Consider the following 23,243-nt stretch of genomic DNA (forward strand, 5'->3'; position numbering starts at 1 on the left):
TAAATACAATTATGCAAAATTACCTCAAAAGGATTCAGATAAATTTCATTCCCTGGTCTGAATTCTGTATCACATTTGTAGTCATGTGTAGAAAAGTTCTTTGCTTTCTTATGAGAATGTGGATTTTACATTTACATTTATTCATTTGGCAGACGCTTTTATCCAAAGCGACTTACAAATGAGGAATACAGCAAGCGATTTACCATAAGATAAGGATAATAAGAGAACAGAAAAAGCGAAGGCATAGATTTTTTTTAATGAGGAGGCAGTTAGATGCTCACGGAAAAGCTCACGGATTTTGCTTCAGTTGATTGCTTAAATGTATACATTTAGTGACATAACAGGTATAAATATTATTTTTTAAATGTCTGTAAATAATCTCTATATTTTTATAACGCTGTCAGTCCACTGGAGGGCTTGACATGTGCTGATGCTTTGCGCATGCGCGGAGCGCCCGCGGAAATTCAAACGCTCGAGCTCAGCTGACAGACGCAGACGTTTGAAAATTACACAAACTCTGACACGGTTATTTTACTGAGGTAAGAAAGATATATTTTAACAATAATACCGACAAAAATGACTTATTTAAAAGAATGCCATTACATTTTACTCTGTACAACTCTTGCCTAGTTTGGATTTAGTCTTTTGTTTTGTTTAACAATGACTGCTAGCTAGCAGCGCTTTGGCCTCAATGTCTCGATAACGTTATACGAATAACGATACAAGTTATTAAGATGGAAAAACTCGACTCGACGTATAACAATAACGACGTTATTGACGTTGATATGAACATTTGAATTTGAAATGAACCCATATAAATTGTTCTGTGTAAACAAAGTTAGTAACACGTCTGTATATAACGATTTTAATTCAAAGTCAGTAACGTTACCTATACGTAACATACACTTGATTTATGACTGTCTTAATTAAACATAATTTCGTTGAATTTAAAGCTGTGTTTCTGCTGACAGGTATTAAGATGGAAAATCAAAAGAGACCGAGAGATCCGCTGGAGGAAAACACTTCAGCCTCTTGTGGTAGGACTGTGTTCTCATCTGTCACCGCCTTCACTCTTCAACATACAAACCATTTTGGAGTATAGTAATTTGTCAATTGTTGCAAAGTCTAAGATATGTCCGCTACATTCATTTGTAACTGAGCTTTATTTTTTATATGTACTGTTTAAGATTATATGTCATTGTCAGTTTAATCATTAATGCCACATAATGATATCAGTGTGAGTTATAAGTTATAAAATGTTTTGCAGAACTTGAAAATGTGTTGAAGAAAAGGCGGTTGGCAGCAGGGGGAGAGGAGAACCTGTACCCCAAGAAATCCCCTGCCAGGACACACTTGAGATTGGCAGAGCTGGAGGTGAAACCAGACACTCCTGCCATAGCCTCCATCCGCTCCAGAGTCCAGCAACTCAGCCAGAGACGAGATGGTAGGAATTCAGATTTATCCTTTTGTAAAATCACTCTGGCAATTCAAGTATATTTTAAACTTTTTTTTTTTTTTTTTGCTATTTTTCAACCAACCCCATATCTTAACGCAGCAAGTTGATTTTCCAGTACATTTCAAATTCATTTTGCTTAAGAAGGTTTTATACAGTTTTTTTATTTACATTTACATTTAGTCATTTAGCAGACGCTTTTATAAATAAATAAAATAAATTAACTTTTTAAATGTAGATTTATGAAGTAAAACTGGTACACAATGTTTCCTGATAGTAAACAATGTTAGTATTGTTGATACTAAAATTTTAGCATTTTTGTTATTTGTGTATTTTGTTACTGTTTGTTTTGTTCGGTTTGAGTAACAACCCTTTCTTTTTTGAAAATGTAGGAATGTACACTATTTTCACTGCATTTCTCTGCTTTTGTATTTTTCTGAAGTTCATTATAATCAGCCTCTCTGGTTATTAAATGTTGCTTAATCCAAATGATCTTGTTAATATTTCGGAGCAGCATAAAAAACAAGCAACCACAGTCATATTTGTTGTCACTGCACATGGAAATATGTTAGTTATGCCTATTTGTTATAGCAAGCCTATTACATATACCATTAAACATATGTAACAAACAATGTAAGCATATTAAATATATCTGTTAATAACACAAATAGTTCTAACACTTTAGAACTATGTTTTTGTATAGTCTTGTAATGTAATGCTATTCTTCTTCTTATTATTATTATTATGCATTTTGTATTTTGCGTGGAGGCTACATGAAATATTTGTACTTTTAAAATGTAATTTGTCCCAATGCATGGCTATTTAAGGGAAATGCAAAAAGACTAAAACTTATGAAAAAAACAATTAAATCATGTACAATATGCACTTTTCCTAATATGTAAATTAGAATATAAAATCTTGTTATTTATTAACCACTGTTCATTCTTTCATATTGCACTTTTACATTTTATTGTCTAAGGGTGGAGAGAGCATTTTCTTTTAAGCATGTTTATGTAGTGTAATTATATATCCAGAGTTTAGGAATGAATAGTCTTGTTTCTGTGTGATCAGGTGGGACTGGGTTAGTCCAGCGCTGCCTGTCTGACCCCGGGTCCGAGGGTTGCACCGTCAGCATGTCCTCGCGGATATGTCACATAGGTGAGAATTGTCTTCCACCTAGGCTTCACACTTCACAACTGCTACTTCTTTCACTGCATTCTTTATTAAGTCTTGAATTGTGGCAAGTTGATGTGAAAAAAATCAGCAAATCAAAAAAGAATGTGTATTTTTATGGTAGGTGAGGGAGAGTTTAGCTCTCGCCTGCAGCGCTTCAAAGCTCGAACGCCACTGAACAGCCCCAGTAGCTCCACCCCCTGCACACGCAATCTCTCCAGCTTTGTGCATGGCATTCAAAAGCAGCTGAACACTGCAGTGACACCCAGCAGTAAAGAGGCCTCCCGTATTCGCCAGGTAGATCTGTCCCACCCATCTGACCTTTTTTCGAACTGTTTCTGAAACAAGTCTCTAAGAGAAGGATATGTTTTGTTACTAAATCTTGTCTCATTAACTGTCTCAAATGCAGGCACGTGAGAATGAGTTGCGTCAATTGAAGGTTCAGCCAGTGGCAGAAAACATGTGGTTGAAGAGGAGTCTGTCTGACTCGTCCCTCACTGAGGTGAGCCAATCAAGTTTGTCTGCTTACTGTGCATTTTTGTCTGTTTTAATTTTTTTTGAGCATTTAGAAGTTTAGTTCAAAAGTAAATAATGCCCATTTTCCCAGAGGGCATCTCCATCCACATCCTCTCCCTGGGTTTACAGGAAAAATCGAAAACTCCAGTGGCCTCCATTACAGCCCGGGAGTGTGAGCATGTATTTGAGACAATTTCTTGAAGTGTATTTGTCTTTTCGGCTTTTATTTTTGTCATACTTCCTCACCCTTGGTTTTGAGGTTCACTGGGGCACAGTGATTTGTTTGCACAGACTCACTTGGGGAGAACTGTCTTTTGTCTTTCACGCGGTTTTATTTGTGTATATAGGGCACAGCCTAATTTCAGCTTTTGTCTGTTCTGCAGGATGAGCTAAAGGAAACTGAATTCAGCTCCTGCGAGCTTGACAGTAAGGTATTTGATGGAAGCCTGAACACCACACCGCCTTGTTCTGTGGACATCCGTTTCCCCAATGAAGAACTTTATACATCTACAGGTAAATGTGCTTCTTGAAATTTCTTGAATCTAACTTAAAGGGATAGTTCACCCAAAAATGAAAATTCTGTCATTAAATGCTCACCCTCATATCATTCCAAACCCGTAAGACCTTTAGGTCATCTTCAGAACACAAATTCTTGATATTTTTGAAGCTTTGAAGACAGCAAGGGTACTACCATGGTCAAGCCACAGAAATGTTGTAAGGACATCGTTAAAATAGTCCATGTCTCATTAGTGGTTCAACTGTAATTTTATGAAGCTACAAGAATATTTTTTGTGCACAACGAAGATAAACAAAAATAACGACTTATTTAATGATTTCTTCCTGCGTTGTGGTACTCTCAATAATGGCGGTGGACTGTTATTTTTGTTTTCCTCTGCGCACAAAGTATTCTCATAGCTTCATAAAATTATGGTTGAACCACTGATAGTTTACCGAGGTCCTTACTACCTTTCTGTGCCTTGACCGTGGGAGTACCCTTGCTGTCTATGGAGGGTCAGAAAGCACTCTGATTTCATCAAATATCTTAAATTGTGTTGAATTTTTAGAATTTTCCGTTTTGGGTGAACTATCCCTTTAAGTACCATATTTACCACATTTTTTTTCTGTAACAGAACCTGGGACTTTGAACACTTCCGCTCAAATTGACAAGATGTTTGACGACGTCCTGCAGCATGCAGACAATGAAGCTGAAGGTGAAGATGGAAATAAGGAAGAGGAGGTGAAGAAAGATGAGAGCAATTCATCAGAGACTGAAAAGGAAGACAAAACAGAATCGGACACAGCTGAAAAGAAAGACAAACAGGAACCGGTCACAGTCACATTAAATGAGGATCCCCTTGACCAGAGTGAGATGTGTGAAGAGAGTGAAGAAACTCCTGAAGCCAGTTCTTCAACGGATAAAGATAAGGAGCTACAGTCTATTGACGATGGTGAAGGAGAAATGAAGGAAGAGAAGGAGAGCGGCACCATGAGTGATGAGGACTTTCTAACCCTGCCGCCCAGCTGTATTATTTCTCCTCTCAGCAAATCTGTGGAGGCTGTTGTCACACCACTGGTATTGGTCTGATTTTTAGAGATTTTAATTGTTCATATGGTGACATCCAGTGAATAGGAGAAATTGCATTAGGACTTTGTGTGTTCAGTGTATATGGTTAAATATTATGTTGCCAATGAAATCCAAGTGCTTGTCAAAAATATTTTCATCAAAATGCCTTTTAGCATAATTATGCCACTTTTCATATGAAATTAAATGCCAGGCTGTGTTTTGCATCTGAATTTTCCCTTTGTGTAGATGGAAAGTTCAAATATACAGATACATGCACCTTTTAGTTACAGTGTAAAAGTGTAATTTATTACATAGATATAAATGTATCAGTTGGTTAAGAAGACAATAAGTGTATGTTTCTGAATGTTTCTACAGAAGATTGAAATTACTGTGTCTGAGCCATCAGTACAACCGCCCTCACCTGAAGAAATGACAGCTAGTCCTGCTGACAGTGTTCCACCTTTATACAGGTGTGCTCACTTAAATAATAACAATAATAAATTGTCAAGAGCCTTGTCATTCTGTATCGCTGTGTTTGTGCAGCTTGGTATTTAGTACTGGTAGTACATGCTTTTTTATTTCTTTTTTTTACTAGTGATAGACTAATAAATCAGCCATTTATTTAATAAAAAATACAGTAAAAACAGCAATATTGAGAAATATTATTGCAATTAAGGTGTAATTTATTCCTGTGAAGTTGAATTTTCAGCATCATTACTCCAGTCTTCAGTGTTACATGATCCTTCAGAAACCATTGTAGCAGAAACAGAAACTATAACAGAAATTATTCTTATTGTTGAAAATATTTTTGTGGAGTCTGGTAATTTGTCTCAGCATTCTTTGATGAGTAGAAAGTTCAAAATAACAGTACTTTTTTTAAATTAGAAATACAATTTTGTAACATTCTAAATGTCTGTACTGTCATTTTTTTAACATTTTAATGCATCCTTGCCAAATAAAAGTGTTAATTTATTTAATATTTAATATATATTAAATGACACCAATCTTTTGAATGGTAGTGCATGTCAGTATTATATCGATCAAGAGCCACTCGGCTCTATATATTGGTCAACCACTGATATTTACCTCTTTACCCAATTGTTTTTCATATGATTGACAGCATTGACGCCTACCGCTCACAAAGGAAGATCCACCCCCCTTCTACTGAGAGCTTGACCCCTGGAGTTCAGAAGCAGGTTCAAGAGAAGACCTGCTCAAAAAAGCCCATCAACATCAAGGAGAGAATTAAGGTTTGAAACTTATACTGGGGTATTTTAGGAGACTTCATGCATTCAAGATCTGATGCAGGTGATTGTATTTGGTCCATTAAGGCTTTAAACGAGGAGGCAGCCAAGTTGCAGACAATCATCACACAGACGCTGCAGGCTCTGAGCTGTTGCAGTGATGAGGAACATGGGAAAGGTTCCCAGCAGGAGGCCGAGGCTGAGAAACTCCTGCTTGTCTCCAGTAAGTGGAACATTTGTGAACAAAGTGCATTTCTCTACTTGAACCTGCAAATCACTGAGACCGCATGTTCTGATTTGGCTCTCATTTGTCTGTTTAATGCAGGTGAGAAGCGAGCAGCATTACTGACAGAGGTTAGCAGGCTGAGAGAGGGTGAGTCTGATGAACCAGACTCCCAGAATGCACCTCTGCAGCCCTGCAGAGGCACAGTCAGCATCAGCAGCATCCAGCTGCCCCTCAAGGTGGAGTTTGTGTGCTCTGCTCGCACAGGTGAGCATTAATTCGTATTTATTAATGGCAGAAGATGAATCTTCACTGCACAAGGACAATGTTCTTACACAGTTTGTTATGGCTGCTGTCTCTATAAAGGCCGTCCAACGCACTACTTCTTCGTTTTGATCCGTTATGGCCCATGTAATATTGTGGCAACGCCTTTGGCTACAGCTGCTGATGCCCAAAATGGAGACACCATCACTTTCCCTACTTCTATTATACTGTGAGTCCACATGCTACATACAATGATTCTTTGATGTCAGAGTTTAAAACTGCAGTGCTTTAAGAGAAGGTTTTTAAATACAACATTAGTGATTTACACTGGTTTGAATCTTTTCCTTCCACAGACAAAGCATTCGCTCCAGTTTTGAGATTGATGTTGAGGTCTACAGTTTGGTAGGTAGAGTTTGTGCACAACCAAATATATTTGTTTTCATTCATTTAAAAGATAAGATATTTTTTCTTTAAGCTTTAACTTACATTTTCTAGTTCATAATTAGGTGTTATTATGTATTCCACTGTTTTATAGTCCAGTACTCGGAGTAATACCTGCAGTATGAATGCTCAGCAGTTCCGCAGCTCAACAAAGTCAAGGGTTTGTACACTTTCACACATTATGTTGAGAAAACAGAGTGTTTTATTACTTTTGGCAATGCACAGTTGCTGCAAAATGTTTGTGTTTCTAGGTGACACCCAAGAAGATTCTCCACAGCATCACAGTATGTATCTACCGTCTGTTTACTTACCATCATTGGGCTTCATTCATGAAACATGAGCTAAACAAATGTCAGTATTTTCTGTATTTCTGTTATGATGTTCATAAAATCACACTTTTTGAACTGTCACATAAGAATACTTTCACAAACAATTCAGAAAATCATTAATGGGGCACATTGTGTGTTTTTATATTTGTTTAATGGTAGCATACCTTTAGCTCATTTAAATATTTATTTTTGTTTTTCTAGAAATCTAACCAGAGTGTGACTTGTGAGTATTCATCAATTACTCAGTTAATCATTGGTTGATTTGTGGTATCAGACACCACTGATATTTCTTTCCCGTCCATTATAGCTGCTACTCTTCCTGGTCTGAGTGCCCAGCGCTCTAGTAACTTCACATTAGTGGGCTCTCACAAGATTACCCTGAATTCATTGGGACAGAGCAAGTTCCCTCTGGACAAGGTATTGATGCAGTAAAACTTTGTTCACATTAGTGAGTGTCTGTGTTGCTGTCCTCACCTTTTTGAACACTTGTTGCATGATCACTCAGTTTTTTTTTTTCTTTTTAAAATCAGTAAATATTGTATACACTTCTACACGCTTAATTTTCACTTAAGTGGTTAAACAGGAGATCAGTGGTTGTTCTGTGTTGTGTTTGCACTTTGGTGTGGTTGTGGTCATGTAACTGGGTTTCTGTCCATCTCTCCTGTTTCTCTCCACTCAGATGAAATTTGAAGGCAGTTTCTGTGTTAGTGTGTTTGCTGGGCCTTTTGTTCATCTTTTTACTATTCGTGAATCCCCTGGCCTGTGCAATGGTCAATAAAATGACAATGTCTTGATTATGGCATTCATAACTTGCTTTGGGATAAATTAAACCAATATCCCCACAATTACCCTCTCTTATTCTCCTTATGTTCTGTATTTTATTATGGAGATATGGAATTTTATTTCCAGACCTAGAAAATGTAACAAAAATGTATATTTTTATTAATAAATTGAAGTAATTTAAAGAAATTTAATACTTTTATTCAGCAAAGATGTATTGACTTGATCAAAAGTGATAGTAAAGACATTTATAATATTACAAAAGATTTTTGTAAAATAAATGCGGTTTAAGATTTAGTTCAAATTAATTTTCTTTGAATGTTATCATTTTGGAGTGTTACTACAAATGGAGAAGTAATTTAAATTTGAACCATTCAGAAATGATGGCTGTTTTAGAGCCTTTTTTCTTAAAGCTGTACTGTAATGTGATAAGCCATTACTAAAAATGTGTACAATATTGCTGCATTTTTACATGCACATCTGTTGTTGTTTTTTTACTGTGTCATGACTAACCTATTTGTTACATTGTGTAGGTTCCCTTCCTCTCTCCTCTAGAGGGCCACATCTATCTGCGGCTGCACAGTGAGGGCCACGCCAGCGTCCAGCATCAGGGCTTTTTGGTGAGTTGGTGTGTATGATTTCCAGACACTGGTCAATGTTTTGTTTAGCTTGTTTTATCACATGGAAAAGGCACTTACCATATCTGTAGTCCCTTGACTAATTTGTATATAAGCAAAAAATGTGAAAATACAGTTGCCAATACATATTTGCAAAGCAGATATGTGAAAGACGTTAGCAGTTTGTCTTCATAGTCGCAGTCTGATCCATTTGAATGCAAGTTTGAGAATGGCTTAGGGCACAAGAATATGCAATGTGTTGAATAGTAGAGCTGCAACAGGGTCTCCCTGGTTACATTAGTACTTTATTTTAAATGATTTAAATGATAATTTCATCTATGATCTCAGTTTGTTTTTAATGTATTCTTTTGTCATTTTATGTGCTTAATGAAGTGTGTCTATAGGAAATGTGCTGTGTTTTTGTGAAATTCATGCTGTAACTTTCCTTCTCCTCTTGTAGACCATGTTTGAGGATGTGAGTGGCTTTGGAGCTTGGCAGAGGTTCTACTTCCTTCTGGAAGGAGGACACCTGCTCTACTGGAACTACCCGAATGAGATGGGCAACAAGGTGGGGTTGTGTAATTATGTGTGTAAATGTGTATCCTCCTCATTAAAGTTTTTTTTTTTTAAATAATTTCCTTCTCTTCCAGCCAGCAGATGGCAGTCTCTCTCTCTTTGGATTCTGCAGTGTCAGGCCTGTGGAGCGAGAGTGCTGTGCACGGCCCCACACCTTTGAATTAGTAGAGACTAACACCCTCCAGCAAGAACACAGCCAGACCTTGAAGAAGTAATGCATCCATGAATTTACTAAAATAAAGAGTTCAGCCAAAATTCCACAATACGCAAGAAAGGATCTGCTACTTCTGTTTCATTATGACTTTAACATTTAGTATCGGTTTGCAATAAGAGTATTGGTTTTAATTCAAATCTAAATGATCTTTTGTTGTTCAGGTGCTGGTTTTCAGCAGACACACGGGAGGAGAGGTCTGACTGGATGGAGAAACTGAATCAGACCTTACTGGACTCTGTAACGTGGAATAGGACGCCTGTCTCTAACGATAACAGGGCCAGCACGTCCTCTAACACCGGAAACTCTCGTGAGAGTATCCTGTAACACAACACACATGTGAACCCTCACCATGTAACACTAAGAAAGGAGATCTCAGAGAAGATCATATGTGGCACAAAAAAAATACAAGAAGAGCTTCTGAGAATAGAAGCAGCCAAAAAGAACTGTTTTACATAATAGTGCATCGAAATCTACATAAATACATACTACTTTGTAAGATGCATACATTATAGTGGCTTATTTGTTGAGATTTCTGATCTGTCATTACATCTTATAGATTGTGCTATATTTTAGAATGGTTTACCACACTGTAAGGATAGATGGATTTGCCATTGCCATTCATTTTCAGGTAAGCCATGTAGTAAGAGCAGTCTGGTTTGAATGCATGAGGTAAGTCTCCAAAGTGCCTATCTGAATGTTTATTTATTCTCCTGCCTTATTCAGACAGTTGCTTATGATTGAATGATCAACTGAAATGCTTTACATTTTTAATGCAATAATCTGTTTCAGATTATGCTTATGTATGAGGGTGTCCTTAATTACATGGTATAGTTAAGTTTACTGCATTAGTAGGGAAGCACTACTTGTCTTCCTTCGACTAAAGCTTTTTGTTTATTGCTTTAACAATTACTCTGGGAAAAATGTATGTGACTGTAAAACTGCAGTCTTCATCTAGAAGGGAGAATCGTTTTTTATTTGAATGTACAATATATGAAGTATGTCCTGAATCGTATATCTTATTTTTCTGGGAGGACATTTTCATTTTCATAGTATGTCTCCTTAGGTTTTGATTTTGAAAAACATTGATGATTGTTTACTACAAAAATGCTTTTGGGAGTACCTGACCGTGCATTATATCCAGTGAGGTGTATATTATATTTTTAGGAGACAGTCTGACCAACATAAACTAAACGATTGAGTTTATACCTAATCTGATGGTCGTTTGGGGTTCTTGGGTTAAAATCTGGAATGTGCAAGTATAAGAATAACACTACAGAGCTGTCAGTCTGAAAATGCCGTATGATAATTCATGCAGGGGGAGAGAGAGTGGTGTACAACCTTATGACTTCTTTGAGGTTTATTTGAAGCTTCAGCAGGTTGTATCTGTTTGTCTTGTGAAAGAGTTCTCACTCTAGGGACTGAAACTGATAGGAAGCTTTTCTGTGCCATGTCTATCCCATATATGTGTTTTTGCCAAGGGTCTCATACTATTACTATGTTAAACGATATGAAATTATATGAAATATCCCGGTAAAGGTACTATAAAATAAATATGGCTGTTAAAGCTGGAAGTGTTTGTTTTTCTTTTACACTTGGTGGAGGATCTTATAGTTTGTGTTAATACATTTATTACAAGACTTAATTTAACTTAAATGTGCAAAGTTGCTGGTTAGTAATTACTTTAAGCAATCAATCATTAGTTCTATCCAGTAAATTTATACGATTCGGCAGATAATTAGCTTTAGGGTTAGTTCACCCCAAACTGAAAATTGTCATCATTTACCCATCCTCATATTATTCCAAACTTGTATGTGTTTCTTTTTTGTGTTGAACACAAAAGAAGATATTTTCAAGAATGTCGGTAACCAAACAGTTGCTGGTAGCCATTGGCTTTCATAGTATTTTTTTTCATACTATAGAAATCAATGGCTACCAGCAGCTATTTGGTTATCCACATTCTTCAAAATATATTCTATATTCAACAGAAAAAAGAAATGCATACAGGTTTGACACAACATGAGGATGGGTAAATGATGACAATCTTAATTTTTGGATGAACGAGCCCTTTAATTATGGATTATTACTAGCAAACTCACCAGATGTCCTGCTGCCAGAGTTGAATATTATGTGAACCTATTTACAGTATATAGAGCATCTCCCAAAAAAAATTCTCATGAAGTCATTTTTCCGTGATGACAGCATTCACTAGCACTTTTGTGCCCGAAGGGTTGCTGCATCAAAGCACTATAAACAGTCTGCATTTTATTATAATATATAATAATGATATTTTATTTTGTAAAACTACTTGCATGACATCTATGTATGTAGTTTGTTACAGCTGACATTGAAATGTTCCATGCATGACTCTTGTGTGTTACTTTATGCTTTTAAACATGCCATCATCTGTTGGTGATCTCATTGTCCTCTGATGTATTACACCTTCAGCACCTTTCCTTAAACATGCAAATGTGCAAACACACACTAAGATCAGACTTTACAATACAGCTTAAGCGGGAAACTGAAAAGGTAGCAGACAATACACACAGAAAACAGGCTATATTTCTCTTTTTTTTTTATTGTTCAGTATTGCTGTGAAGATGAAGAGATTCACTCATGGAAGTTTCTCTTGTGTTTTGTGTCTGGTAAGTGTTATTTGATGCCATTTTCTCATCTTTTTGTTTTATAGATGTTAATGTGAAGATGACACTGTCATAGGTATTTTGGTCAGCAAATGAGTCCAGACAATAGATCTTACATAATTGCAATATAATTATATAAATTATTTCAGAATTGTGTTTGTTTAAATTACTGAATACTGGTTGTAGATTTTATTACTTAATGGAGAAAGAAAATTAATGCATCTGAATTCATATTTTTGTGTTCCTACTTCACCTAAAGGAATTGAATGCAACTTCGTTAATTATTTGAAACTTGATCAGTTTTTTTTTTCATCTATATTTTAACAGATAATCTTAACAATTCATGGAGAGATCATACCAGAGTATTTAGCAGCCATTCAACAGGGACCCTTCATGCTTGACAAGAGAAACAGCAGCGCACTTGGGCAGGTACTTAAATTACACCAATATATTTACAACTGTTTTCAGAATTTCCTGTTTATTTCTAATACTGTATGTATAGTGGCCTCAACAAGTATTTGGACATTTACTTAATTTAAATGAAAATCATTGCAAAATCAAGTGGCATCTGCAAACAACTGATTTAAAATTTATCTTAGACATTTCTGCAATTACATTTAACCAAATGGTCTTTTAGTGTGTGTGTGTGTGTGTGTGTGTGTGTGTGTGTGTGCGTGTGAGTGTGTGTGTGTGTGTGTGTGTGGGTGTGTGGATTCAAGCCAGTTTCTCTGAACACAGATGTAGTTCATCACATTAACTAAACTGGGGGGAAAAATGGTTTAGAAAATGTTTTCTAATTGCTGGAATTTTCACAAATGATTACAAAGAAACAGCAAGTAACACTGAATTAAACATGAAACTTTCAAAGTTATTGACCAAAATGACAACAAACCCTTGTGTACCCAGGATCATTTTATGGGTGAAGTCCCAGAAAGGGCAAAACAAAGTAGGACTGGAGATTCTTCTATCCTTTTCAGACTTTACATTGTTTGACATGGCGTAAAATACTATGTTTTATGCTCCTACTGCAGATGAGCCTATCATACAAGTGATGGCAAAAGATACTGATGACCCAGAAACTGCAAATGGCATTGTGCGTTACAAGCTGGTGAGACAGGAACCCAACGGTGGGGTGTTTCACATTGACCTAGCCAGTGGAGTCATCGGCCTTGCCACTATGGGCATTTTAGACAGAGAGCTACTAAATCTGTGTTTGTTTACATAAAGACTGAAATTAAAGGGTTAGTTCACCCAAAAATGAAAATTATTTCATTAATTACTCACCCATCTTCGGAACACAAATTAAGATATTTTCTATGCAATCTGAGAGCTCTCTGACCCGCCATAGACAGCAAGGATATTACCATGATCAACGCAAAGAAACGTAGCAAGGACATCGGTAAAATATTTGTTGTTGTTAATATAAACCTAGTAAAGCTGAAATAAAATATAAAAATTAAATAAGAATTAGAAATGTTGCTTTGGCAACTAAATTAAAGCACTAAAATTACAAAAAAAAATAAATTTATTTCACATTAATTTCACACGTCTAGTACAAATTTAGTCTTGTTTCATTAATAGTGTATACATTTTTTCCCCCGGAAAGAATGGAAGTGAATTGTGTGTATTTGTGCTTGCACTCTAGAGAGCGTCAATGTTTTCTATTTAGAGCAACGTTGAGGAATGTAGCAAATCAGAGACATATCTATTGATTTCTTGAACCCAAATGACCAATCAGTGGTTTTTCAGTTTAAGTCACAGTCCACTCAAAACACCAGACTTTTTTGTTCAATCCTGAGTTTTGCAAGTTACTTTCATTATAACAAAGTGTAGGCACTTTAATTGATTGTGTTGTGTTGAGAGCTTCATTGATTATAATGGAACTGTGTGAGATTGCAGTGAACTGAGTGACAGATTTTCAGCAATTATAAAGGGAGTGCTCTTTGCGCTACATATAATACATTCAGAATTTGAATAAAAACTTTTTTCATGCTGCTAAGTGGACCAGTGGCCACACTGCAAAGACACCTGCATATAAATGTGGGGTTTGCTCTCAAAGTTGTAATGATTGACAGTAATGATAACCACAGCAATAGATATATGTCGAAATAGATGTGCGTGCCTTACTAATTTCAGAAGCACTGATTTGATTCTGAAACCAGGCCTGTGCTGATTAAAGGTAGAAATGATATTTCACATAACCACTAATTCAATGTGTCAGATGTGGACTATTTTACTTCACATTACTCCACATTAGCTAAATTTTCCTGTACTGTAACATACGACACTGTGACTGCACTTCATGTATTACTTTCACAGCATGCATTACTAACATGTGTATATTAGGCTAAATTTGGAATGATCTTGTCTCTCTTATCTGATTAACTGAGCAAAAGGTCTAACGTTAACTTACACAGTGACTCAACTTTTATCAAGTTGTTCAGGAAATCTAAACCTGATGGTAAACCATTTACTTCAAATAGGCTGTGATACACACCGAATGAGAAGTGCCGCGCCGTCCTGTTCTCACGTTCAAGGCAACAGTCCAAAATCTAATCACCAAGTTCACTTTAAAAATGGCTGTCGATTAATTTTGCTGTAAAAACAAAAAAAAGGAAAGAGTAAGGGCCATCTATATTATATTTCTGTATGTGAAGCATAAACTAGCCAGTCCAAAGAAAGACAAGTTATTGAAAAAATGTCTATACACACTCTTCCAGCAAAGGACATAAATGTACGTTAATGAGACAAATGTAATTTAAAGGCGCATTAAGATTTTGAACAGCTCGGCCCTTCTCCTGCTGTGTGTCCAGACACTAGTAATAAAATAAAGTTTACTGCTTAATATTTTTGTGGAAACCGTTATGCATTTTTCAGCATTCTTCGATGAATAGAAAGTACAAAAGAGTAACATTTAGTACATTTTGGTAAATTTAGCAAAATGATTCATTTAAACTTAAAAAAAAAAATGTAAATAAACATATTGACCTCAAACTTTTGAATGCTGATATTATTTCAGAACCATCATCTGAACATGGCTGTCTTTTTTGCCATCTCTGTGATAACAGGATCAAATTGTGTATGAGCTGGCTGTGGAAGCAGCAGATATGGATGGTCACGGTCTTTCTTCCACCTGTATGTTCATCATCAAAATTACTGATAGCAATGATCATGCCCCTAAGTTCAGCCAAAGAAAGGTAAGTTCACTTTTGGATTTAGGCTAAATTTTCCAGACACATCTGATGTTGAGTAGCTCTGAAACGGACTGTTTGTGTGTGTTTTGGCAGTATGCAGGTACAGTACAAGAAAATCAGGCTGAGGAAATTGTTGCAAGGTTGGGTGTCACAGATAGAGATGAGCCTTTAACTGCAAACTCAGTGGCAAAGTTCACCATCATCCAGGGCAATGAGAAAGGGTTCTTTAACATCAGCACCGGCCCCAGCGGGATGGAGGGAATCATCATGACATCAAAAGTGAATATACATTCATATATCAAACTGAATATACAACACACGTGGACTTAGACCCCAACACACGTGGACTTAGACCCTTTCAGCACCATCTCCCTGCTGAACGAGCTGAACGTCTTCTTCGCTCGCTTTGAGGCACAAAACAGCACCACTGCACAGAAGACTCCACCTCCTCCCGGCGACCAGGTGATGACGCTGTCCCCGGACAGCGTGAGGAGATCCCTCAGCAGGATCAATGCACGCAAAGCTCCGGGTCCTGACAACATTTCTGAAATTTACTGGAAATTTTCCACCTTTTTGCAACCCTACTCAAAACACATCTGATGTTGGCTTTAGACAGGTTGTGTGGATTGCTTTGTTTATTTGTTTCTGTAGATGACGAGCCCGCCACAGGAACAGGCACATTTAGTGATTAAGCTGTTGGACGTTAATGACAACGCTCCAGTGCTGGAGGAGCGCAGAGTCCCGATGTGTCTCATTGAACCGAAGCCCGTCCGTCTGACCATCACAGATCCAGACGGCCCAGGGAACGGCCCACCCTTCATTATAGAGCTAAATACAGAATATCAAAGCAACTGGACTATCATCAGCAACTCCAGCAGTAGGACTGGTTTAGCTCACATTAAGTTTTGTTAATCTGTTGTAAATATATTGGATATCTCACACTTCTGCTCTCCCCTCGTTTCTCAGGCAGTGTGGTGTTGCTGAAGCCGCTCAGACGTCTGGCTCTTGGCGAATACAGCCTGGTATTGCATATGTACAACTCCAAGAGGTTATATCAGCACAGTTCTATAAGAGTGGAGGTGTGTGACTGTAAGGGTGATGACGTTACCTGCTGCTGACGTCACTCTGTTCATCTATGTGCTAGCGGCCATCTTATGCTTTCTTGGTAAGCAAACAACCGATCATTATGAGTGTCTAAATGTGAATATATGTTTATAAATATTATTTTATAATATATATATATATATATATATATTATAATAATTTTGTGTGTGAGTGATTTATTTTTTTATTTTTGAAAGAAAATGTTATGTTCACCAAAGGTTTGTAATTTACCAAAATAGTATTTTAATGTATTACTGTTTTAATCAATTTTAAAATGTGCAAAGCTGAATTTGATAAAAAAAAAAAAATCAGGATTCTTTGATAAAAATAGAAAGTTCAAAAGAGCGGCATTTATTTGAAATAGTCTAGACTTTCACAGTTACAAAAGATTTCTGTCACTTCTGATCAATTTAATGCCTCCTTGTGAAATAGTATTAATTTCTGATTTCAAAAAAGTATTAATCTATAAATACATATACTGTATGTGTGTGTGTTTTCATGATTATAATGAAGCTGGCCTTTAAAGTCACTACTAATAACAGTGATGTTCAAAAAATGTTTTCTTTTTTTCTATAGTGCTGTTACTGTTGCTTCTTCTCCTGAAGAGGAGGTGTGGGAGAAAAGTTCAGTGGGAACAGTTCAACCATACAGAAGAAGACAGGGATAATATTTTATGTTAAAATGAGGAAGGAGGAGGCGAACAGGACCAGGTGCACAAGCTCTTCCACATATCATGCTCAATTAACTTTACTTTTGTCAAGTCTTATCAGTGTTTATGTTGTGTATGTACATGCATGTTACAGGATTTTGATATGGTCCTATTGTGCAGCAGACTACAGGTTTTCTCTACTGATATTGCCCCAATGGCTTCACCAACGGTCTTCTATCGGCAACATCCCGACGAGAATGAAGATATCGAAAGCTTCATTTATGAGGTATAGTAAGAGTGTTTATGTGTATAACAGTGCATAAGAGTCAACATGATTTCTGAAAGTTCAACATGCATATTTGCCCTGGGTTTGGATCAACAAAAAATCCTGAAAAGCATCCACAACAAAATCACCACCATCAAAAGTTACATGCATGTGTTAAATACTAGACTGTGTTTCTGTAGAATTTGTGCACAGCAGATGATGACCACTTTGTGGCACCGTATGACTCCATGCTGGTGTTTGCTCATGAGGGTGAGGGGTCTATATCTGGATCTCTCAGCTCTCTGCAGTCGTCCATCGGTGATGGAGATCAGGACTTCCAGCATCTGCAGAACTGGGGACCTCAGTTCAGAAGACTGGAGGAGTCTGATATGTTTGCTGAAGGAGAAGAAGAGTGATATGTGCTCTGATCACTATATAGGAGTATGTATATAAAAGTGTGATGTGAAATGTGTTACCAAATATGGTGTAAGTCATTAAAGGAATATAGTTCTCCCAAAAATGAAAATGTGCTGAAAATTGACTCACCTTCAGGGCATCTGAGCTGTAGATGAGTTGTTCCTTCATCAGAAGAGATTTGGAGAAATTTAGCATTCCATTACTTACTCACACCAGTGGATCCTCTGCAGTGAATGGGTGCCGACAGAATGAGAGTCCAAACAGCTGATAAAAACATCACAATAGTCCTCATGTAATCCACATGACTTTTTGCTTCACAAGATGATAATTGATAAACTGAAGTCGTGTGGATTACTTGTGGATTATTGTGATGTTTGTATTCAGCTGTTTTGACTCTCTTTCTGACGGCACCCATTCACTACTAAGGAGCAAGTGATGTAATGCTAAATTGCTCCAGATCTGTTCTGATGAAGAAACAAACTCACTGCCACAGTATATGGTGGTATATTTGTTTTTTTTACACATTTTATATTTGCATTATGCAACTGAAGCTGTTGAATTGACAATGTAAGACAAGCACCTGCAATTTATTTTTTGTTCTGCATGAGTTTACGCAAGTTGCTTATTGAAGATTTTACTTTCGTTTAATACAGTACTTTATCTCATTATTGTTGTATTTGCTTTTTTATTGTATAAAATGCATAATGCTTATTCAATTATTAATAAACACTGCTTTAGCAATATATATATATATATATATATATATTTTTTTTATGCTATTTTAAAGTTTTTTTTCTTTTAATTATTAAAAATTAGAATTTATAAAGCTTACTTTAAACGATAGGATTCATATCAGCCAATATGAAACTATGACTCTAAACAACCTTTGATCAGATCCTGACAAATCACACATCAGGATGCCTCCCTATTGGGCGGGCTTTTAGAGCAAGACCTTGAGAAAGAACTTTGACCCTGTATTTCACGAAGACGGAGGTTCGTCTTAAAGTTAATCCATATATTTGAATGCTTGGTGACTTGTTTTGCACTAATTTAGAAAGGCGTCTCATATAATGCCTGGGAATTCAGAGGTAAGTTATACATTACTTCACTCGTAAATCCATAATAGTCACTATAGACTTGTATTAAATTGTCAGTGATCAAGCATGACTGTAAATGCTACGGTATATGTATGTTAACCAATTAGATGAACTACGCAACCAAAAAATCCAAATCAAGTCCATTTGTTGTTGTGGTTACTCATGATGTCACTTCTTTTGTCCCAGATGACTCAGAACATGTTTCAGGAGGGGCTGCATCAGGTGTTTTTTAAGGCACGCCCTTTGCCCTGCCCTGTTCCAGCTGACGACTCCACAGCTGGAGAGCTGATGGAAGACAGACTGGTCCGCTGGTTTGGGACAGTGGTCAACACCCGCCTTCTCCTGTCTGGGGTAACAAAATCTGGCTTAACTGTCATAGACACCCAACAATCCCAATAAAGTTCAGATTTAATGAATACATATGCTCACAGGTTCGCTTCACCTTCAGTTTTGGGTTTGTTAACTAAATCTAAAACCATAGAAAACATTCCTGTTACTTGAAAGAAAGTAAATGTTAATTGAAATCAAATAAAAACTTAAAATTATTCTATTTCAGCTAGTTACCAGGGCGACATTTCTCATTTTTGTTTAGTTTAACATGAAATACTAAAATAACTCAAACTAATAAACTTAAGAAAAACATGATAGACATTAAAAAACTAATAAAAATTAAAAAAACTTTTAATATTAAAAGTTTAAAGAAATTAAAATTTTCAAATAATGTCTTACTCAAATGATTAACAGAGTTTGACAAATGATAGCAGTATCATCAGTGATATTTACCATCTTTTTTTGACTTATCGTTTGACCGGACTGCCAAAAGTTGACACAAACTGGATCAAAGATGAAAAAAAAAAATTCTTTTCAAAATGAATGCCACTTGCTGTATTAAACATACATTATGGCAGCATGGCATACTAATATTTGAAACATTTATTATTGCATACGGCTTACTGCTTCACATACAATTTTATTTGACCAATAGTAGGCAGTATATACTGTAGCCTAATTCCTCTTTCTCTTTCAGGTCATTCAGATTTTCAGTGCTGCCTTCTGTATTCTTTCCACTTTCTCCTATACTTGTTTGACTTTCAGCTGTTCTGCGTCTATGACAGCTCCAATATGGTGTAGCCTTTTTGTAAGTGCTCCAGTTAACATTCCTGGTTCCCAAATTTGACAGTCAATAAATCAGAATTAGTACAGTTACTAATTAGTTGTTTTCTGTGTTATATACCTGTTTATGTCTCAGTTTCTAGCCACGGGGTCACTTGCAATTGATGTCCAAAGGAAACCCAAAAAATTCAAAGTAAGCTTATTTTATATCTTTTTTAAATCCATGATTTTCCTTTTGTCTTCTTTTTGAACAGTATCGTTCTTAACTCCATAAACATCTTTCTGTGAAATACTTAGCTTGAAAAATGTGTTTGTGCTCTCTTACTTTGAAATGAATGTCACTTGGTTTGATATTTTGTTGTCTAATGCGGTGATATTCAGATATTTGTGTCCAAATATATCATGTTAATAGGCTTCCTGCGTGCTTGTTTGAGTAAAGTGTGATCTCTTCTGTTGTAGGTCATGACTCTGATGGGCCTGAATATCTTCAGCTTACTGTTTGCAGTTTGTTCTTTTGTCACCTTCTTTATTAAATCCTCACTAATGGAAAAGGCCACCCCTCAGCAGGTGCGTGTACAGAGACACTCAATAAACTCAATAAACCACTAGAATTTACCAGTGAAATGAGATCATGGTCTCTCTCGCAGCGCATTGGTGTGTATGTGCTGAAGGGCAGTGGTTTCGTGTCCATCCTCCAGTGCATGTTAGCAGCCATATACATGCTCTTTCTGATTTGGAAAGGTATTAAGTCCTACAGCACCCTCTACAGACAGGACTACATCAGCGTAATGCAGGTACAACATTCATACATTCAAGCTCTAGAATATAGTTTTAGGAATGCAGTGATAATATACAGGGTTTCTGCGAGTCTTAAAAAGCAAGTCTTAATTCACCAAATTCTACAAATTAAGTCCTAAAAAGGTCTTAAACAGTGTTGGGCTAGTTACTCAAGGAATGTAATATATTACTCATTACTAGTTACTCCTTTCAAAAGTAATATTGTTACTTATTACTTTCTGGCAACAGTAATTAGTTACACTACTAGACATTGGATCGCAGGCAGAAGTTATTACAAACACTCAATAGTCATTGATAGTGACATTCAAGTAGAAGTGTTGTATTAAACTCATTAACTGTCATGTGTAGCTTGAAGCTTTCATTATGTATTTTATCAAATCACATAAGTTTGTAAGAAACTGCCAAAAAGATTCCAAAAAGATTTTTAATTATATAATGTACCACATGCTGATCAGAGGGATGTGGGTGGGATGTAATGCCAGAGTAAAGTAAAGCCACACCTTACACAACAGTGTTCAGATCATCTTTTTTCCTGACAAAATCAATATAATGCAATATTTCTATCTGCTGAATGTAAGCTTTTCCATATGGGGGATATATTTTCCATATAAGCACTGGGGACATCACATGCATGTGCAAGTCGGGAAAATTATGAAAATAAATCTAGGAATTATTTGATTGTTGGATTTTAAATCAGCGGGGTTGACTAAGTAGCTAGGCTGTTTTATGGATGGTAACTGTAATATTAGTACTGAAATCTTATTAGTAATTAGTTACACTACTAGTTACTGCAAAAAGTAATATTACAGTATCTAAGTTACTAGTAACTAGTTACTGCCCAACACTGGTCTTAAATCAGGGAAGAAAGTCTTAAATTCAAAAAGCCATGGCATGAAATGTTGAATGCATTACTACTAATGAATATATTCCTCAGTATTTTTTTGTTTTCCAGTACAAATGTATAAACATTCGTAAATCAATATGCATTTGAGATGCAACATAAAACTTTCTAAGAAATTGAATACAATTGAGTGTATGCTTAAACAAGATCAAATGTGTTTTAAAATATAAAAACGTATTTTTGCTTTGAATTAATTTCAATGTTTTGAGCAGATTGGCAGAATTTCTCAGAAAATAAGATTTCTTATCTTATGTGTAAATGTACCTTGATTCATGAATCTTCAGATATTTGCACTGCAAAACAGGACAAAAATACAGATGAAGAACATTACTTTTTTTGCTGTGTGATCATTTCGTTTTATAGCTAAGCTATTTTTTGGTCAATTAAAAGAAAAAGTACTGATAGATCTGTTGGAACTTGTATTTTCAATTTCAAACTTTGTGTTGCTAATACAACTCATTCTGTTCTCCCTGGACATTTACATTTAGAGAACATATTGAACTATTGTGTTCCCTAAAGTGTATTCCTTCATTTTTCTTTAAAAGTGGTCTTAAAAAAATTTACCTACATTAAACATGCAGAAACCTTGTAATGTTTATTATGTAGTTAATATAATATAGTTAAATCTGACTCCGTTTTTCTTAGAAATCAGATGAGCATACAGATCCACTGCTGGAAAATGAACAGTTCAGCCTTTGAACAGCCGGTGGACGGTGTATGGAATCAGGAAACTTATGCAAACAAATGTATGGCTTATTTTATTTTATCAAGAGAATAAATACATTTTTAAGCATTTACACCCAGGTTTACAATGACAAATAATAGTGATATTGCAAAAACCTGACTACATATTTCCGTTTGTGAAAATCCCAAACAATATATCAACATAATTTATATGTTACATTTAATGTATAATTTATATACATTCAATACATATGCATGTCATTTGTGAGCATAACATGGACACCATCAATGATTTTGTATATTTATGTACAATTATATGTGGTTATTAAATTGTCTTAAGATGTTCTTGTTGTGCTATGCTGAAAGTCAAAAAGACAACATTAGATTAAAATTGACCATGTTTACTTTCTTAACAGTTGTTAAAGGGATAGTTCACCCAAGAATAAAAATGTGAATATTTTGAAGACATTTTGAAGAATGTTGGTAACAAAACAGTTGCCGGTAGCCATAGACTTCCATACTTGTTTTTCCCATAATATGGAAGTCAATGGCTACCAGCAAAATGTGTCTTCTGTGTTTAACAGAAGAAAGAAACTCTTAAAGGTTTGTAACCACTAGAGGGTGAGTAAATGATGACTGAATTTTCAGTTTTTGGTGAACTATCCCTTTAAAGGGGTCATATGATGTTGCTAAAAAGAACATTATTTTGTGTATTTGGTGTAATGAAATGTGTTTATGAAAAAAACTTACTTGCAGTCTTTGAGTCAGAACAGCCGGCACAAAGTAGTTTCGCTTTCACAACAAAACACAGCGTCACACACGGCGGGCTAGAGTGAGCGGAGGCCAGAGGCCTAGAGTGAGCAGAGGCGGCGGGCTTGAGAACGTCGCGGCCGGCGGATTCGACGATGGCAACCACATGCGACGCCCCCGGGCTGGACTCGATCCGGCGATCCACAGCGTGAAGTTGATGTATTTCCTCAGCGACCAG

The 23,243-nt window shown here is 36.2% G+C and overlaps 2 protein-coding genes and 1 pseudogene across 3 annotated transcripts; all 3 read left to right on the forward strand.

Moving 5' to 3' along the window:
* The first annotated feature begins 431 nt into the window (after nucleotides 1-431).
* Nucleotides 432-10,833, forward strand: LOC107686549 (actin-binding protein anillin-like). 2 transcript variants are annotated; one of them, XM_016483590.1, is made up of 23 exons: nucleotides 432-539; nucleotides 972-1,037; nucleotides 1,268-1,444; nucleotides 2,525-2,611; nucleotides 2,751-2,923; nucleotides 3,036-3,128; nucleotides 3,234-3,314; nucleotides 3,526-3,655; nucleotides 4,273-4,715; nucleotides 5,082-5,176; nucleotides 5,827-5,956; nucleotides 6,038-6,173; nucleotides 6,276-6,440; nucleotides 6,540-6,666; nucleotides 6,791-6,839; nucleotides 6,973-7,038; nucleotides 7,130-7,162; nucleotides 7,409-7,430; nucleotides 7,515-7,624; nucleotides 8,521-8,607; nucleotides 9,065-9,172; nucleotides 9,255-9,391; nucleotides 9,556-10,833. In XM_016483590.1, exons 2-23 carry the CDS (start codon nucleotides 980-982, stop codon nucleotides 9,716-9,718), a joined length of 2,670 nt encoding a protein of 889 aa, XP_016339076.1. In that variant the 5' UTR covers nucleotides 432-539; nucleotides 972-979; the 3' UTR covers nucleotides 9,719-10,833. The 2 variants fall into 2 exon arrangements, with proteins under 2 accessions (XP_016339076.1, XP_016339077.1); XM_016483591.1 differs by lacking the exons at nucleotides 3,036-3,128; nucleotides 3,234-3,314.
* LOC107686591 (cadherin-1-like) lies at nucleotides 9,969-17,661 on the forward strand (annotated as a pseudogene).
* Nucleotides 17,662-18,924: 1,263 nt separating this feature from the next.
* Nucleotides 18,925-22,282, forward strand: LOC107686592 (uncharacterized). Its single transcript, XM_016483658.1, has 6 exons — nucleotides 18,925-19,110; nucleotides 19,787-19,897; nucleotides 20,009-20,065; nucleotides 20,332-20,439; nucleotides 20,520-20,666; nucleotides 22,217-22,282. Exons 1-6 carry the CDS (start codon nucleotides 18,925-18,927, stop codon nucleotides 22,268-22,270), a joined length of 663 nt encoding a protein of 220 aa, XP_016339144.1. The 3' UTR covers nucleotides 22,271-22,282.
* Nucleotides 22,283-23,243: the final 961 nt, after the last annotated feature.

This window comes from Sinocyclocheilus anshuiensis, unplaced genomic scaffold (genome assembly GCF_001515605.1).
Source record: "Sinocyclocheilus anshuiensis isolate Anshui unplaced genomic scaffold, SAMN03320099.WGS_v1.1 scaffold733, whole genome shotgun sequence".
NCBI lineage: Eukaryota > Metazoa > Chordata > Actinopteri > Cypriniformes > Cyprinidae > Sinocyclocheilus > Sinocyclocheilus anshuiensis.